Below are 16,680 nucleotides of genomic sequence, written 5' to 3' on the forward strand. Positions count from 1 at the left end.
CAGAGTGTGTAAGGCTCGTGGTTGCCCAGCAGATAACTGAGAACCAGACGCCTGCAGGAGGCGGAGCACATGCAGCAGGAACAGCCTCGATGGTTGACAGCACTTGGGGGAGTTGAACTGTCCCTGTTTGTGACACTTCACAGGACGCTGAGCTGCTTGACCTCTTCTGATAAAACGTCGGAAATGCATCTTAAGTTTAGATAACCTCTACTACTCGATAACACCCCAGAAATTAATGATTCCATCTATATGGTAGTGTACATTTGAGTGGTAATTCAGGGAACTCACCTGCTTGCACTTTAAATGCCAAACCATTTCCTCCTGACTCTCTGATATATACATATATTTTTGTGTGTGTGAGGAAGATCAGCCCTGAGCTAACATCCGTGCTAATCGTCCTGTTTTTGCTGAGGAAGACCGGTTCTGAGCTAACATCTACGGCCAATCCTCCTCCTTTTTTTTCCCCCCAAGCCCCAGTAGATAGTTGTACATCATAGTTGCACATCCCTCTAGTTGCTGTATGTGGGATGTGGCCTCAGCATGGCCTGAGAAGCGGTGCGTCGGTGCGCCCAGATCTGAACCCGGCCGCCTGTAGCAGAGCACGCGCACTTAACCGCTAAGCCACGGGCCGGCCCCTGACAGTCTGATATTGATGATAGGAGGAAAAGCCCAAGATGATGAGTAAGTTGCTTCGTGTTGTGAATACAATGATTTAGGGATGCAGCAAAATTTAGTTGAATGAGAACAGCTTCCAGAAGTAGGCAAATCTGATACTTACCTAATTCACTGACCAAGAACTAATCACAACCGCTTTGAGTCTCGGTTTCCTCACCTGTTAAGTGGAGACACAGGAATAAACCCTACTTCAAATGCGGATACTGAGTGTCAAATGGAATATTATATACAAAGTGTTTACCACGGAGCCTGGACATAGGAAACGGCAAGTGAGAACTGCTGGCACCACTGCTGTTCATATTATGGATGTCAATATTAATAATTATAATGATGATTGTCTTAAATAGTTTTCTGTTGTTGTCTCTTGATTTCCCATGGAGAGAGGTGTACACACATTTCCCCATCAGCAGGAGTTCAGCACCCCACTCACTGTGTAGGTGTGCCATATCCATGGGGGTTGAGCCCGCAGACACAGCCACAATCATAGCTGGGGTCCCATAGCCAAAAGGATACCGAAGCCTCTTCTTGAGTCTTTTTGTGCTGGTGTAGTTGGCCACTTTGAGGTTGTTAACGGTGAGGAGGAGCTGCTGTCCTTCGAGGAGCATCCAGGTGAAGGAGGCCAAGTAGAGCTAGTGCAACACCCTTGCGATGATGGAGCACAGCACCTGGAGGGGAGGGGAGAGTCACTGGAGTGCTTGATGGGCACAAAGAGCACACCACCTGCTACTCCTCAGGGCTGTCTCGGGACACATTTAGTGGGAGAAGTTTGCTTAGCCTTCTTTGAATATCCTTCTTTTGTTTAGATTTGTTGGCAAATCTAGGATGTAATTTTATTCCCACTGTAGCATCACATTTGAACTACTGAAGAGAGACATAAACTTAGAAACAGTAAATTTACAAATAAATTTCACAATTTATATTTGTAACTATAAAATATTGACACAGGACAAGGAAAGTATTCAATGTGTTAGAGGTTTAAGAACTAAAATAATCCCCGTTGTCTGCCTCCTTAGGTGGGCTGGTATTGAGTCTGAAGTCTTCTAGAAAGACGTGATTCCTGCCCCAACTACAAAGGTTTACAAAAACCAACTCTTCTGGAAAACTTGTGGCCAGCTAATCCCCCTGTGTGTCTCATTCCTATCACACTTGATCATTCTTTGAAATGTCTCATTTATTATTTTCCATGCTCTCATTCCCACATGACTCCATGTTTCCTCAGCCCAGACCCAACCACTTTGTGCCTCACTTCCCTCAAAACTGTTCCCCTGGCCCTGTGAATTTCCTGCCACATCTTTACTGAACTCTCCTCCAGCTCCTTGATTTTCCTCAAATCTGATTCTCCTTTGGAGATGCTACTTCCCCTGCATCTGTCTTAAGTAGATATCTCTTCCATGTAGACTATGCGCCTTAGGGTCTAAAAGTGGGTCAGTTCTCTTTTTACTCATTAACACAATTTCCTGTCTATTATTCCTGCACAGAAAATCCTGCCATCCAGCTCCAGCTGTGTCATCCTTCACCCTTTCTTATCCTTGGCACTTCCTAATTACTGAGTGACTCCTGTTATGCTTTTACAATTTGAGTGCCTGCCCAGTTTCTGCCATTGTCCTGGATAAATTCAGTATCCAATGCCTTGGCTTCTAAATTTCTTGACCTCTTACCTACAATGATCTACATTTCACTTTGAACGCCTAATTCCACAGCCACACCATACTCCTTGCCATTAAATTCAGACATTCTTCTTTGTGAACTTGTCCTTCCAGGTTTTTAAACGTGCAGTGACACCAAACATCCTTGTTCTTAAATTTTGCCAAGACATCGGGCTTGATCCTTGTGCTTTCTCCACACTAGTCTATTCCTTCTTTTGTTCATCTCCTTCCCTGTCTCTCCTAGACCTCAACTTATACTGCTTCAGCCAGTCTTTGCAATTATATTCAACTCCCTTGCTTTTTTTTTTTTTAATTTTTTGTTTATTGCAGTAACATTGGTTTATAACATTTTGAAAATTTCAGGTGTACATCATTGTACTTCTATTTCTGCATAGATGACATCATGTTCACCACCAAAATACTAATTACAACCCATCACCACACACATGTACCGAATTATCCCTTTCACCCTCCTCCCTCCCCCCTTCCCCTCTGGTAACCACCAATCCAATCTCTGTCCCTATGTGTTTGTTTATTGTTGTTATTATCTGCTACTTAATGAAGGAAATCATACGGTATTTGACCTTCTCCCTCTGACTTATTTCACTTTGCATTATACCCTCAATGTCCTTCCACGTTGTCACAAATGGCTGGATTTCATCATTTCTTATGGCTGAGTAGTATTCCATTGTGTATATATACCACATCTTCTTTATCCATTCGTCCCTTGATGGGCACTACAATGAGATATCACCTCACGCCCGTCAGAATGGCTATAATAAACAAGACAGGAAACAACATGTGTTGGAGAGGATGTGGAGAGAAGGGAACTGTCATACACTGCTGGTGGGAGTGCAAACTGGTGGCGCCACTATGGAAAACAGTATGGAGATTCCTCAAAAAATCAAGGCTAGAACTACCATATGATCCAGCTATTCCACTGTTGGGTATTTATCCAAAGAACTTGAAAACACCAATTTGTAAAGGTACATGCACCCCTGTGCTCATTGCAACTCCCTTGTTTTTTAATTCTTTTATGAAACTCAATTGGTAAAACTCTATTACCAGATAAGCCTAACTTTCTGCCTCCTTTATTCCGATTAAGATACTGCCTAAGAACTAAAATAATGTATAGTTTTTTATGGTCTCTGACTAAAATGTGTTAACGCTGTGTAGAAATTCTTCTACATTTCCTTTTTCTTTTCTGTTTTTTGTTTGTTTGTTTATTGTGGTAACATTGGTTTATAACATTGTATAAATTTCAGGTGTACCTCATTATACTTCTATTTCTGTATGGATTCCATCATGTTCACATGTTCACCACCCAAATACTAATTACAATCCATCACCACAGACATGTGCCTAATTATCCCTTTCGCCCTCCTCCCTGCGCCTTTCCCCTCTGGTAACCACCAATCCAATCTCTGTCTCTGTGTGTTTGTTTGTTGTTGTTATTGTCTACTACTTAATGAGTGAGATCATACGGTATTTGACCTTCTGCCTCTGACTTATTTCACTTTGCATAATACCCTCAATGTCCATCCATGCTGTCATAAATGGCTGGATTTCTTCATTTCTTATGGCTGAGTAGTATTCCAGTGTGTATATATACGACATCTTCTTTATCCATTCGTCCCTTGATGGGCACTTAGGTTGCTTCCAAGTCTTAGCTATTGTGAAGAACGTTGCAATGAACACAGGGGTGCATGTATCTTTACGCATTGGTGTTTTCACGTTCTTTGGATAAACCCAGCAGTGGAATAGCTGGATCATATGGTAGTTCTAGCCTTAATATTTTGAGGAATCTCCATACTGTTTTCCATAGTGGCTGCACCAGTTTGCACTCCCACCAGCAGTGTATGACACTTCCCTTCTCTCCACATCTTCTCCAACACTTGTTGTTTCCTGTCTTGTTGATTATAGCCATTCTGACAGGCGTGAGGTGATATCTCATTGTAGTTTTGATTTGCATTTCCCTGATAGTTAATGATGTTGAACATCTTTTCATGTGCCTGTTGGCCATCTGTATATCATCTTTGGAGAAATGTCTGTTCAGGTCTTTTGCCAATTTTTTAAGTGGGTTTTTAGGTTTTTTTTTGTTGAGATGCATGAGTTCTTTACATATTTTGGAGATTAACCCCTTATCAGATGGGTGGTTTGCTAATATCTTCTCCCAATAGTTAGATTGTCTTTTTGTTTTGTTGGTGGTTCACTTTGCAGTGCAAAAGATTTTTAGTTTGATGTAGTCCCATTTCCCCAGTACCCTCCAAAGTGAAAACCTCATTTTTGTTCTCTATCCTGCCTCTTAGTCTTGCTTGGGTCCCCCTGTCTGTTTTTAGTCGTGGTTCTTCTCTTGGGCACCTTCTTAAATGCATTTAGATATTATCAAGTCTCTTTCATTTTACTAAAACCAAATACCTCGCTGGTCTCAAGTTCTGCTCCAAATTCATCCCAGTCTCCTCCTCCCTCTTCAAGTGTGCTACCTTCTCCTTTTCCCTCTTCCCTCCGCAACCCATTCGGTCCTCAGCCCTCCCCCAGTACTACCTGGCTTCTGCCTTACTACTGCTCTTAAACAGCTTTCACCAAATTCACCAATGGTCACTTTTGGATTTGACCAGTAGAAACTTTTCAAGCTTTATTGTCTTGAACCATTGCAATATTTGAAACTTAAAACTCTTCTCTCCCTGGCTGTGCTATCTCTATTTTTTTTTTTTGCTTTGTTTTGCCTGTCCTTCAGAATTTCATCCTCAATACCCTTCTCATTCTGCATCATTATTCCCAAGAGTTTTCATCCTCTCCCTGGTTTCCATTACCTCCAGTTGGTGTGCTAATTATTTCCAAGTGTATTCTTGCCTGAGCACTAGATCTATAGAGGGAATTGTCCTCTAACCACTTCAATTTGGATATGCCAAGGATATCTCAACATGTCTCAAAGGGATCTGATCTAATGAGCTCCTTACACTGTATTCTGTGAACAGGACAATCATCCATCCATTCCATTGGCCAAACCTGCATTCTGGGTGTCACTCCTGATGAATTCCCTAACCTCATCCTCCACATCCCAGCAGTGAGTAAGTGCTGTAGATTCTGCATCTTCTCTCACACTCAAATCCATTCAATTTCCTTCTTAGTTGCCACCACCTTAGAGCAGTTTTCAGCCTTGAACATTTCTCTACATTCTGTTTATTCAGGTTTCAAGGCTAAGATACCACACAACACCCAGAACACCTGGAAGGTGGTATTGCCTCCTCCTCAATCCCAGCATATATTCCGTGTTAGTGGCTCTCAGAGTATGGTCCCTGGACCATCAGCAACAATATGACCTGGGAGCTTGTTATAAATGTAGGTTCTCAGACTCTATGCCAGACCTACTGGATCATAAAACCTAGGTGTAAGGCTCATTTTTTCAAAAGCCCTCTGGATGAGTCTGACGCATGGGAAAGTGTGAGAACCCTTCTTCTAGGTAAACTGAGCTACCTAAGGTTTCCCAAATAGGTTGAGACCCAGCTCACATCCAGGCCTTCATCAGTTCTCTCTGGAATACTTTTTCCTTCCACTCACTAACTTCTTCCACTAACTAAAGGACACAGCTTAGACATAAGTTCCTTCAGGGAGTCTTTCCTAATTTTGACAGTGGTAGGTGTCTCACCTATGGGGTCCTGAATCCCTGTGTGTTTGCTCCTGCTGTGAAAACAAGTTCTTTAGGTTTTAATTGGATGAGGACAGGAACTGTGTATCCTTAGTGCCTAGCAAAATTCTAGGTCCAGAGTTGGCCCTAAATAAATATTTGTTAAAGTCAATGAATGCAGCCAATTAAATTAAATTATGTAAATCACACAACTTGACCTATACAAAATGCTTTGCAAATGGCAGCAACAAATGAAACATTTTTGAAGTTTGCCATCAGGGTATTTCTTGTCACATCACATCTCCATATACCTCTTTTCTCCTCATTGGCAAGCTCTCCATAAAGAAGAATGAGCTAAGGTTAGTTTTTCTACCTTGGGACTTCTTTGTTTGGTGCCCGTGAGGAAGAGCAGGTGGGCCAGGAAGAGGCAGAGTGAGAGCTGCAGGTGGAGGGAGGTGCCGGTGTTCTGGATAGATCTGCACAGGAGAAAGATGAGGGCAGCCATGAGGAGACACAGCAGAGAGACACTCAGCCCCACATAGGTGATCACAGTCAGCACAGGGGCCTCCTGGATCCAGTAAAAGAAAAGAGATATCAACTCATTTTGGACCTTCGTATTCTTTAATAAATTTACAATTATTGTAAATAGGGTAAAATTGCTTAATTTATTATACATTCTTGATCTGGAGTACCATTCAGCCCTTAAAAAATTATGTTTTCAGACCACTTATGGGTATTAGAAAGTGTCCATGACAATGTTAAATTTATAAAGCTGTATATATACTACATGGATCAGGGTCTCTCAATCTCAGCGCTGTTGACGTTCTGGGCTGGATGATTCTCTGTCGTGGAGGGCTGTCCTCTGCATTGTAGGATATTTAGCAAAACCCTCTGACCCACTAGATGCCAGGAGCACTCTCCCTCACCAAGTGGTGACAACAAAAAATGTTTCCTGCCATTGCCAAATGTCCTCGAGAGGGCAAAGTTGCTCCCAGTTGAGAACCACTGATATGGAGTATGGTCACACATTTGAAAAAGAATACACGCATAAAATTACAGGATTTATTTTTTAAATTAATTTTCATTATCTCTGGATGGTAGAGATCTTTCTTGTTCTTTGTAATTTTCTATATTTCCCATTTTAAAACCAGCAAGCATATACATTGTCTTAATTAAATAAAATCAATATATATTTAAATCCTCCACTGAATACAACTATCTACTGGGGCTTTGGAGGAGAAAAAAAGGAGGAGGATTGGCAATAGATGTTAGCTCACAGCTGGACTTCCTCAGCAAAAAGAGGAGGATTAGCACAGATGTTAGCTCAGGGCTGATCTTCCTCACTAAATAAATAAATAAATCAAATCAAATCAAATCAATCAATCACTTCTGCAGACACCAGCTCACACCGAAAGGCTCCAAAAGCTGACTATGGGGCTGATTGCCTACACACTCTTCCGCGGCACAGACCCAGGTACGGCCTGGCTGCTCCGGTTGGGGTCTCCTGTATTTTTAGGGGGAGGGAGAGAAGGCATTTTTGTTCGACAACGTCTCCTTGCTACCTGGTTTAAGTGATGAAGATACGATGAATGTTAACTTGAAGTTCACAAACTTTCATAACAAAATAAGACATATTTTGATTCTTATACAAAATTCAGGTCAGTTAGCTTTGTATGGCTACTACTATTTAAAGCACAGATTTATAGTCCTATGATTATTTTAAAACAATGCGTAATTAGAATTTGGTAGAGCCAACAGTGGTTTTTGGTTCTTCTGTCTCTAAAGCTTGAGTGATCACGTTTATTTTTATCTCTGAAAAAACCAAAAGGGCAGTTCTGCACATGTGCATGTAACTACCGTGTTTACAGATGAACCTCCTATGACCCCTGTCCCTGCCCCCTCCCATGGTCAGAGGGAACTCTAGGGCAGGGCAAGGAGGTGCCCTAAGACTCGTTAGTAATAACAACAATGAACAGTTCTATTAGCACTTATAGTGGAATTGCTCAAAACCTGGTTTTATTAACTTTCCTACAAAGTAACAAAGAAGGTGTCAATGTATTTAGCACCTCTGGTCTTGTAGGTACTGTGATAGATGCATCCTGAATGGGCCCCTTTAATAAAACACGAAAAAACAAACACAAACTCAGACCAACTTGTCAAGACAACAGCACAGCCTCTGACCTCTCGAAAAGAGCAATGATGATAAGGATCTCAGGGTGTCCAGTAACCGTCAGCAGTAACTCACGGAGCTGGCAGTAACCCAGGGATTGGAGGGGCAAGTGGAGGATGGGCCATGCCAACAGAGCGAGGTCATTTCTTCTCACAGGACTCAAGATCCACATCTGAATTTTGCACACCAGTAATTGATTTTTTTTGATTTGCAAAATTTTATTAAGCAATAGCTGGACAACTCTTACAACTTCAAATCATCAAGAAAAAAAAAACATAAGGAGATTAATCCATCTCAATAATAAAGACAAAATAATTTGGACAAACCACACCATTTTGAATGCAAACCATTAATGCCTTCTAGAATACCTCCTGCACAATCTGATACACCAAATACATAAGAGAGGCAAACAAGGGTGAGCTCGTTAGAATGCAACGGGGAATCTCAACAGATCTTGCTTGGAAAGCAAAACAAAGCAGGATGCTGGAATTGAAAACAAACAAACCAACGGTGGAGGAACTGAGGCGCCCACAGAAGCGTGCGCCATCCCCGAAGTTTGGACGAGAACATGCTGGTGGTCTGGTTTGGTCTGGGACCTGTGCACCTGCATCGCGCACTTACAGTTTAAAAAAAAAAAAGGAAAAGAAAATGCCAGTAGTAATAAACTCAGAAATTATGTCCAAATTTACAGTACCAAAATAATGCATTTATAAACAAATGCGAAAACAATACCCCTTTGGTAAATAATACAGTGCCTTTTTCATCAAACGCATAACCCATGCTTTTCTACAACATGAAAAGAAATTTTTTGATCTACAGTAAACAACGAGATCTGAGAACCCTATCCCTCCCCTTTAAAAGAACTTGTAAACAGAAAATATAGGTACAAGTAAAGTTACAAGAAAATTGCACGAAGCCAAAGAAACGAAAACAAAATAAGCCACAACCCCTCAGAGTTTTATCAGCTGGGGAGAAGGAAATAAAAGAATGGTGAAGAGTTTTGAGTTCTGTGCTATTACAAAATCCCAGGATCTTAAACAACATTTTTGACACATTTTGTCTCAACTAACTTGGTTCACAACCATTGACTTGGCCAAGTGATGGACGGCCCACACAGGGACACAATGGGCTCTTTTTCAAGAAACCTTTGAACCTGAAGATAGCGCAACACTGCAGAGGACACTCGAATTCAAGCCAGCCGGGGCATACACTCCTTTGCTCTTTTTTCAACCCACTCTCTGGTCTTTGGGGCAAGCGATGACTTCTTTTAGGGCTGTTCTCAAGGGCGTCCACCAAGCAGGGCACACTCATGGGGAGGCTCCTGTCTCAGCTCGAATTGGTGCTTCTGTGTAATTTTTGAAAACAATCGCAATTCCAAATGCATTTGTTTCTAGAGGTGAGCCTGCTCGAGACAGTATTTTAAATGCACTGGTTTACACTCAGTAGATAGCTCACTAATACAGGAGAAATCACTACAAAAAGGCAATGTTTGGGAACACAGCTTCCGAGTTTGTACAGCGGAAGGATGAGACGCCATGTTTTGCGCCTTTGGTCTGTTAGAGTGGAGGGGAGTTCAGAACACGGTCCTGGTCGTCCTTTCATTTTACAGATGGACAAATGGAGGCCCACGGTCACCCTCCAACTTTCGGCACAGAGACCCTGGGGTCTCCTGACGTTCTGCTATGCTAACAAGAGGAACGTGCACGTTCCTGCGTGTCCTTGTGGGACACTCAACAAGGGAGCAGTGGCCATGGATGAAAAACACTAACCTACAAAATCCTGACTTATGCTGCCATGAGAGCTTTGACATTTTCCTGCTCCTTGGTGCCAATTTTTCTTGGGATATACATTCAATGGGTACACCGTACACACATCTGTGCCTTTGGTTTGATGAGGTTAGAGTTAAAACTAATTTAAAATTGGTTTTTATGTTTGTTAATTTATCGCTTCCCTCAAAAAGGCATGGATTCTTTATGTAGATGACTATTGACTGGGCTAATGTTTTTAAATTTAGGGATCCAATGAGGTATCTTAATAGTCATTAACTGCTATTAACAAACATGAAGGATGTACAATTCTGCTGTTTAAAGTACTGACTTTAGTAGTATTTAATAAATTGGGACTGACGGAATGAAAACAATTTTTAAAACAAGGAAAAGCATCACCATGAACTTAAAAGACACCACACAGCAGCTGCTGCAGACACCTGGGCCGTCTGCCGTGGCCTTCGAGAGTCTCTGCTCCTTTGGCCGGAGCAAGGGGAGCTGGGCAGTTGCTCATCCACAGGCGGACGCGCATGTACGCAAAACATCCCAGCCCGAGGTCTCTGTCTCTACCAGGGGAAAAGGCCTTTTGGGGAGTGATCTAAGAGTTTAGTAAGTTTAGTTAATTATTTGCTACACATACTCACTTGCTCTTCAAACATGTATTTGTAGTTTTTATTCCAAGGATTTCCCCCTATATTTGCTCTGATGAAGAAAAGTTCTAAAATGTACCCTTTCGTGGTCTTTACATCTTAAAGACCAGGCAGAACTTTAAAAACGGAAACTTATTCCTAATAATTCCTTCCTCTGCTACTCTCTTCCTAATGTCTCCTCTCATTTCATATCACCTTTTATTTTTAATTAAAAATAAAATTTCCAAGAGAAGGGGAAATATTATTTTAGGCTCTGTTATCTCAAAGAAGTCTTCTCCTTTGTATATGATCAATACCACAAAATGCAAAAAAAGTTACTTTTAAAGGATTAATAGGATTTTTTTTCCCAATTAGAAAAAGTTATAAATTGTCCAGCAAAAAAACCTTTTACCATATCCTCTTTATTTCTTGCAGCAAAATATACTGCTACCAAATAAGTCATTACAAACATACTCTTTTTCTAAATAATAAAATGGGCATAACTCACCAATACATAGTAACAAAATAATTCCTGAGAACACTATTAAAGCAAGATAAATAATTATCTTTTGGACAATAAAACAGGGGAATTGCATTTAAATTATTTTAGAAATAGGCTATAACCATTATTGCACAACTAATAATAAGCAATGAAACATCGTAACAAGCTACAGAAACTCATAAAATAATTATATAATTCTGAATACACTGCTAAATTCTTTCTGGCAGAATTTACCCACCAAAGAATCAGGTTCAATATTTTAAAATATAAAATGGGAAACTCTGGTATTAGCTGGAAGATGGTCTTCACCGTATTTAAAACCTCATCTGTTTCTTCACAGTCTGGAGAGAACAGTGAGCGATACCATCTTGCTCTGGGAAAGGAACGGGCCAGTGTCTTTTAAACCCAAACAGGGAATTAAAAAAAAATTATTTTGAAAATACTTTTCTGCAGTATCTTCCACTTGTCTGTTTCCAAACAAAATCCAAATTTAGGACCCTAAGCTAGTAGACAGTTCTTGTGCTCCTGCCCTACCTAAACAACATTACAGATGTGAATAACTGAAAAAGAGGAACTGGGGCTTGTTCTCAGAGCTGAATGCCACCCAAGGCGTCCCCTGAGGAGGGGGAGGTGGCAGAAGATCATCTCAGTGGACTTTTTTTTTTTGGCGCAATTAACAATGAGTAGTCAACCAACTACCTAAAGTCCCATAATTTAACCACGTTCTCCCAGTGGTTTATTTCCTCAGTAAACAGTCTGTACAGTTACTAAACAACTTTTTTTTTCCCTAGAGAAGATTGTGAGACTTTTGTCAAAGAGCTGAGTATAACTCTCTCTCTTAATACCCTGGCAAATGCTTAAAATTTTTTTGTTACATTTCTAATCTAGAGGAAACCATTTCTAGTCAATTGCATTTCAATGTAGCCAAGAAGAGGAAAGGAGGGCTTTCAATTGGTATCGCCAGCCTTTTTAGAAAGGGTAGAACAGTGTCATCTCACGGGAGAGAAAATGTCCACTGCTGCATTTTCCAGATTAAACAATAAAAGGGGTGGGGGAATAAAGGCTGCTTCTCAGCTGGTGGGCATCCAGTGACTAGCCACCACGGTAGCTGAGAAAATCGCTACCCCACCGCACACCGGGATCTCTCCACTTCTGTCTCCTACCTTCTCCCGAAGTCAATCATACTGAGTCACTGAGCCTACGGAATTGTGACATATTATAAAACTAGTGGAGTCTTCAAAGTAAACATCCTCCGAACAGGAGCGTAGCCCTTGTACGATTTCAAGTCACGCTGCGTGAACCACCCGTGCGTACATGTGCAGGAGTTCCCTTCTCACCTGCCGTCCCTTCCCCTACATCCTCATGAGCAACGCCTATTTATACCGGGTAATAGCACCCCCATACAAAGCCTACTTTTATTAGTCAAACACAGTGCATTTGCCAAAACACCCTTCATTAATCAAGTCACCTCTGGGGGAGTAACAGAATATGTGTGAACTAAATGTTCCCCCAAGAGAACCTGTACCTTCAGGATTTTTGGTTGTGTCTTTTAAAAAAGTTTTTTGTTTTTACACTAGTGGTGATGTTGGAGGAGTAATAAAAGCTAGACATTGTGGAGAATGAAAAGCACGCATACTCCTTAGTCTAAAAGAATAGCAGGCCAGAAGGTAGTCCATGTTTCTGCTGAAGGGCCCCTCGTCCCGCAGCTCACACAGGCACACCAGGAGGACATTACCACAGCAAGCACGTTTCCTAAAAGAACACCAGGTGCCTCGCACCCTTTGCTTCCAAATACCACTCTCCTGTGTTTTGTTTTTGTTTAAAAAGAAAGAAGAAAGAAAGACAATAAAGGAGAATAAAAGCCCAAACAAACGACAGCAACTGAAGGTCAGTGCCTGCCCCGGGCCTGACAGACGTTTCCAGTTCTGCTCCTGTCTTCTGGTCCCCAGCCCCTGGGGCCGGGGCGGGCTCCTCGAGCATCTCCCATCAGGCCCCTCTGAAAAGGCTCCTCTACCTCTCCTCCTCCGCACAGCAGTCTCTTCATTTCAGGCGCTGAGTCACGTTGGCCAGGGCGACGGGCGAAGGCCTGCACAGCGGAGAAGGGGTACTGGAAGTCCAGGATGTACGCATTGCCGTGGATCCTTCCAAACTGCATCACCTGGGGGGCGAGGGAGGGAAGCAAAGACATTAAAGCACAAACAAGGCGGGACACAGGGCAGCCGGGTCTGGGCAGCACCTGTTGGAGGCAGATAGCACGGCCTACGAGATGCCAACAAAAGTGACTCTGATCAAGCTTCTCGATCTAACGACGAGTTTGGTGGAAATAAAGGAGCGGAGGAACATGTTAAACAACGCAGTGGGGAGACAATGAGCAGACTTCAGGGCATGGAAAGCTCCACAGGTCAAATGAAGGGGCTTCCTCATCCAGGAAACAGAAAAAGGAAGAACAAGTAGGAAGAAGAATCTACAGGCTAAAAGGGGCTGACGAGAAATATCAACTGCAACTGTCAATGTCACTACTCAGAGAGGGACAGAACGCCACCGCCTCTTTCCCGAGCCTGCTTGCCCTTGTCATTTCAGTACTCATGGGGACCACGTGACACTGTATTATTATACAACATGTTATGTACACTTATTTATTGTCTTTCTTCCATTTTTGTAAACTCCATCAGGATAGGGATTTTCTGTTTTCCTCATTGATCTAATTTCAGCACTTAGAGTAAGGGCTGGCAAACTCTCTGTAAAGGGCCAATAATATCTTAGCCTTTGTAAGTCATACGGTCTTTGTCACAACTGCTTAACTCTGCTGCTGTAGGGCGGAAGCAGCCGTAAACTAGACTAAGTGGACGGGCGTGGCTGTGTCCCAATAAAACTTTATTTATAAAAAGCAAGAGCAGAGGGACTGGCCCGTGGGCCATACTCCTGGCTCAGAGGATTCCCAGGCACACAGCAGGTGCTCAATCAACATTTGTTGAGTGAATTAGTGAAAATGAGATTTAAATAGGAGAAGTGAAGGGAATTCCAGGATGGTGGAGGAGGGTAGTTCCAGAACAGTAGCTACACAGCAGGGCTGGGGCAACCGTTCCAGGTTGGAGCAGGAAGAACTGACAAATTACCCAATGTGTTTGCACCAAGAGGGGATTTGCATTCTGCCAGGGAATCAGCGAATGACTTAATAATAAATACACAGAGAAATTAGCAAATAAGCAAGCAAACAAAAACTGGGTAATTATTATGTCTGGGGGGGAAAAACGACTCTCCAATAAAAAAAGAAATGTGATTAAACCATATCACATGGTTCAGCTCTGAACGGTACTTACTGGCATAAGGAGGTGACCAGTGACTACTGATTCAACTGGGAAGGGGGGTAGGGAAAGTTCACGTGTGTGTAGTCAGAGGGTGGGGGGTGAAGAAAACAAACCCTCACGTTCCTCAGGAAGAAGTCAATACACGATGCTGAAAACTGAAAAATCACCAAATAGTAGACACCCTGCTCTTTACAAATATGGTGGCAAATACCAGAAAAAAGCCAACAGAGGTGGAAGCACGCCCTCTGGGGGAGGCTGAGGTTTGGGAGCGCGCAGGGGCCTGTTAGTGGTCCTCTCGGGTCTTGTAGAAACATTTGACTTTAAAAAATCAGTACACGTGTTACTCTGATGAGAAATAAAGACAAGACAGCAAGGGGTACACTGAAAATCACAACTCCAGTTGGCCCCGAGAGACACCAGCTGTTTTCCACATTTCCCGTGCGGCCTTTTGAGAAACGCCCCTCCAAGGCCAAGGCACTGATACCCGCCCCCCTTTAAAGGCCCCCAGAGGCCCGTCAGGATGAGACAGCCGCGCCGTGGCCCCTGGCCAGGCTCTCACCTGCCGCCCCTCCAGCTCGATCTGGAAGTTCTTGGCCGACTCCTGGGTTACCCGTCCCCCAAAGTCCAGCTGGTACCCCTGCGTGGCCTCGTCCACAGCGGCTGCTTGTTGGCCATGACGTGCACGAAGCCCTGGCTGCCCAGCCGGCCGTCCTCCCGCTCGCTGGCCCTGTGGCCCTTGGCCTCCTCCGGCTCGCTGGCCGCGCGCAGGCTGCGCTTGCCCTTCCAGCCCGTCTGGCCGCCCTGGCTCCGGTTCACCAGCTCATCCCCGCTGACGAACAGCCCGGGCTCGCTCGCCGAGCTGTCCTGGAACTCGTTCGTCTTGTTCAACTTCTTCCACTTCAGCTGGTGTTTCTGACTCTTCACTTTCTTCTTCTCCCTCCCCAGGCGGGGGCTGGAGATCAGGGAATTCAAGTCGCTCAGAGTCCGAGCCGCCTCCTTCATCTTGCCCTCTGTGATGGCCTGAACGTTTCCCTCCTCGGCTCGGCTGTCCAGGCGCTTCCGGCTCTTCTTCCCGAATGTCTCTGTCCGCTGGGGGACTGGACTTTCCGTCAGGGAGAGGACTTCCTGGAAGTTGTCAGCGGTCTCTACCATCACCTCTGTGCCCAGGTGGCTCTGGAGGTCGGCGGGCGGTGGGGACACGAGGGGCTTCTCCACCACCAAGTGTGCCTTGTGGGGGAGCGTGCCCTGGGGGCTCTGCACGGGCGGGCACGCGCTGTAGGAACTCCAGGGGTGCAAGGCGATAGGTGGTGGCTGTAAACTCGAGCACGTGCTGCTTCCTGGATACATGGGGGGCAGGGGGCAGTAGGAGAGGGGGGGCGGGTAGGCGGGCTGCAGGACCACAGGGGGCTCCTGTTGTGCAAACTGTGTCTGGGACAGGGTGTCTTTCGGGGAGCAGGGAGCCTGCACTCCCGGCAAACGGGGGGTGTTATAGCTTCCTGGGTAGGGCACTCCCATCCCATAGCCCGTCTGGAAAGTGTCAGTCGGGCTGGCGGGCGACTTGGGGGAGACGAAGGGCACTCGGGACACGTCCAGGTGCTGGCTCTGACCTGCCATCAGAGGGGACAGTTTCAGCGGGTTGGGCACTGCAGTCTGTGCTGTTCTGTCCTGGGGAACCCAGATGTCCTCCCCCAGCACGGGGTCCCACTGGTAAGGGGGCGGCCGCTTCCCGGTCACTGCAGCCTCGGGCGGCGCGGGGTGCCACAGGGGCTTCTCGACCGGACAGTGCTGGCCCAGCGCCTCGTCCTCGGTGAAGGCCGAGTTGACATAGTGGGCGCGCTCGCGGGCGCCGTCGGGCGGGCTCAGGAGGCTGTAGGAGGACTGCGAGGACAGCGGGGACCTGCTGGCCGCATGCGCCCCCGCCCCCGCGCCCTGCTGGGCGCGCCCGGCCGCGCCCCCGCTGCACTGGCTGCAGGCGTAGATGGCGGGCGGCAGCCGCGCGAGGAAAGGCGCTGCGCCCTTGGGCTTGGCCGGCAGCTGCGGCGGGGCGCGCGGGGGCTCGGCCAGCTGCGCCACCCGCAGCGCCGCCTCGCGGTTGTTCCTGCGCAGCGTGGCGTGGATGAGGCTGCTGTCCGGCCTCTGCGCCGCGGCCCTGGCCGGGCCCAGCGTCCCGGCGAGGTCGGGATACGGGGGCGGGTCCCCCGGTGGGATGGAGTAGCGCGGCACCAGCAGACGTTTCAGGGTCGCGCTGGTGCAGGGCTGGGGGACCTTCTTCTCGGTGGCCTTGAGCCTCAGGGTGGCCGAGCTGCCTGGGCCGGGGAGGGTGTAGGTGTTGTGGGCGCAGAGCATCCGCGTCCGG

The 16,680-nt window shown here is 45.3% G+C and overlaps 2 protein-coding genes across 3 annotated transcripts in view; one reads left to right on the top strand and one right to left on the bottom strand.

The window, feature by feature from the left end:
- The window catches only part of LOC147911376 (5'-3' exoribonuclease 2-like), an 85,967-nt gene extending 70,706 nt beyond the window's left edge, over positions 1 to 15,261 (top strand). The window contains exon 17 of one of the 2 annotated variants that reach the window (XM_087428108.1): positions 4 to 15,261. In XM_087428108.1, coding sequence (XP_087284234.1) covers positions 4 to 40 — 37 coding nt within the window. In that variant the 3' untranslated portion in view covers positions 41 to 15,261. The remainder of the gene's footprint in view (positions 1 to 3) is intronic. The other variant, XM_087428109.1, reaches the window with a different exon arrangement.
- The window catches only part of LOC147911378 (tubby-related protein 4-like), a 34,901-nt gene continuing 19,525 nt past the window's right edge, over positions 1,305 to 16,680 (bottom strand). The window contains 5 exon segments of the mRNA XM_087428023.1: positions 1,305 to 1,340; positions 6,323 to 6,517; positions 13,031 to 13,174; positions 14,884 to 14,975; positions 14,978 to 16,678. Of these exon segments, the coding sequence (XP_087284149.1) occupies positions 1,305 to 1,340; positions 6,323 to 6,517; positions 13,031 to 13,174; positions 14,884 to 14,975; positions 14,978 to 16,678 (2,168 nt within the window).

The sequence above is a fragment of the Ceratotherium simum genome, unplaced genomic scaffold (genome assembly GCF_057802395.1).
Source record: "Ceratotherium simum simum isolate JZ-2026a unplaced genomic scaffold, ASM5780239v1 HiC_scaffold_43, whole genome shotgun sequence".
Lineage (NCBI taxonomy): Eukaryota > Metazoa > Chordata > Mammalia > Perissodactyla > Rhinocerotidae > Ceratotherium > Ceratotherium simum.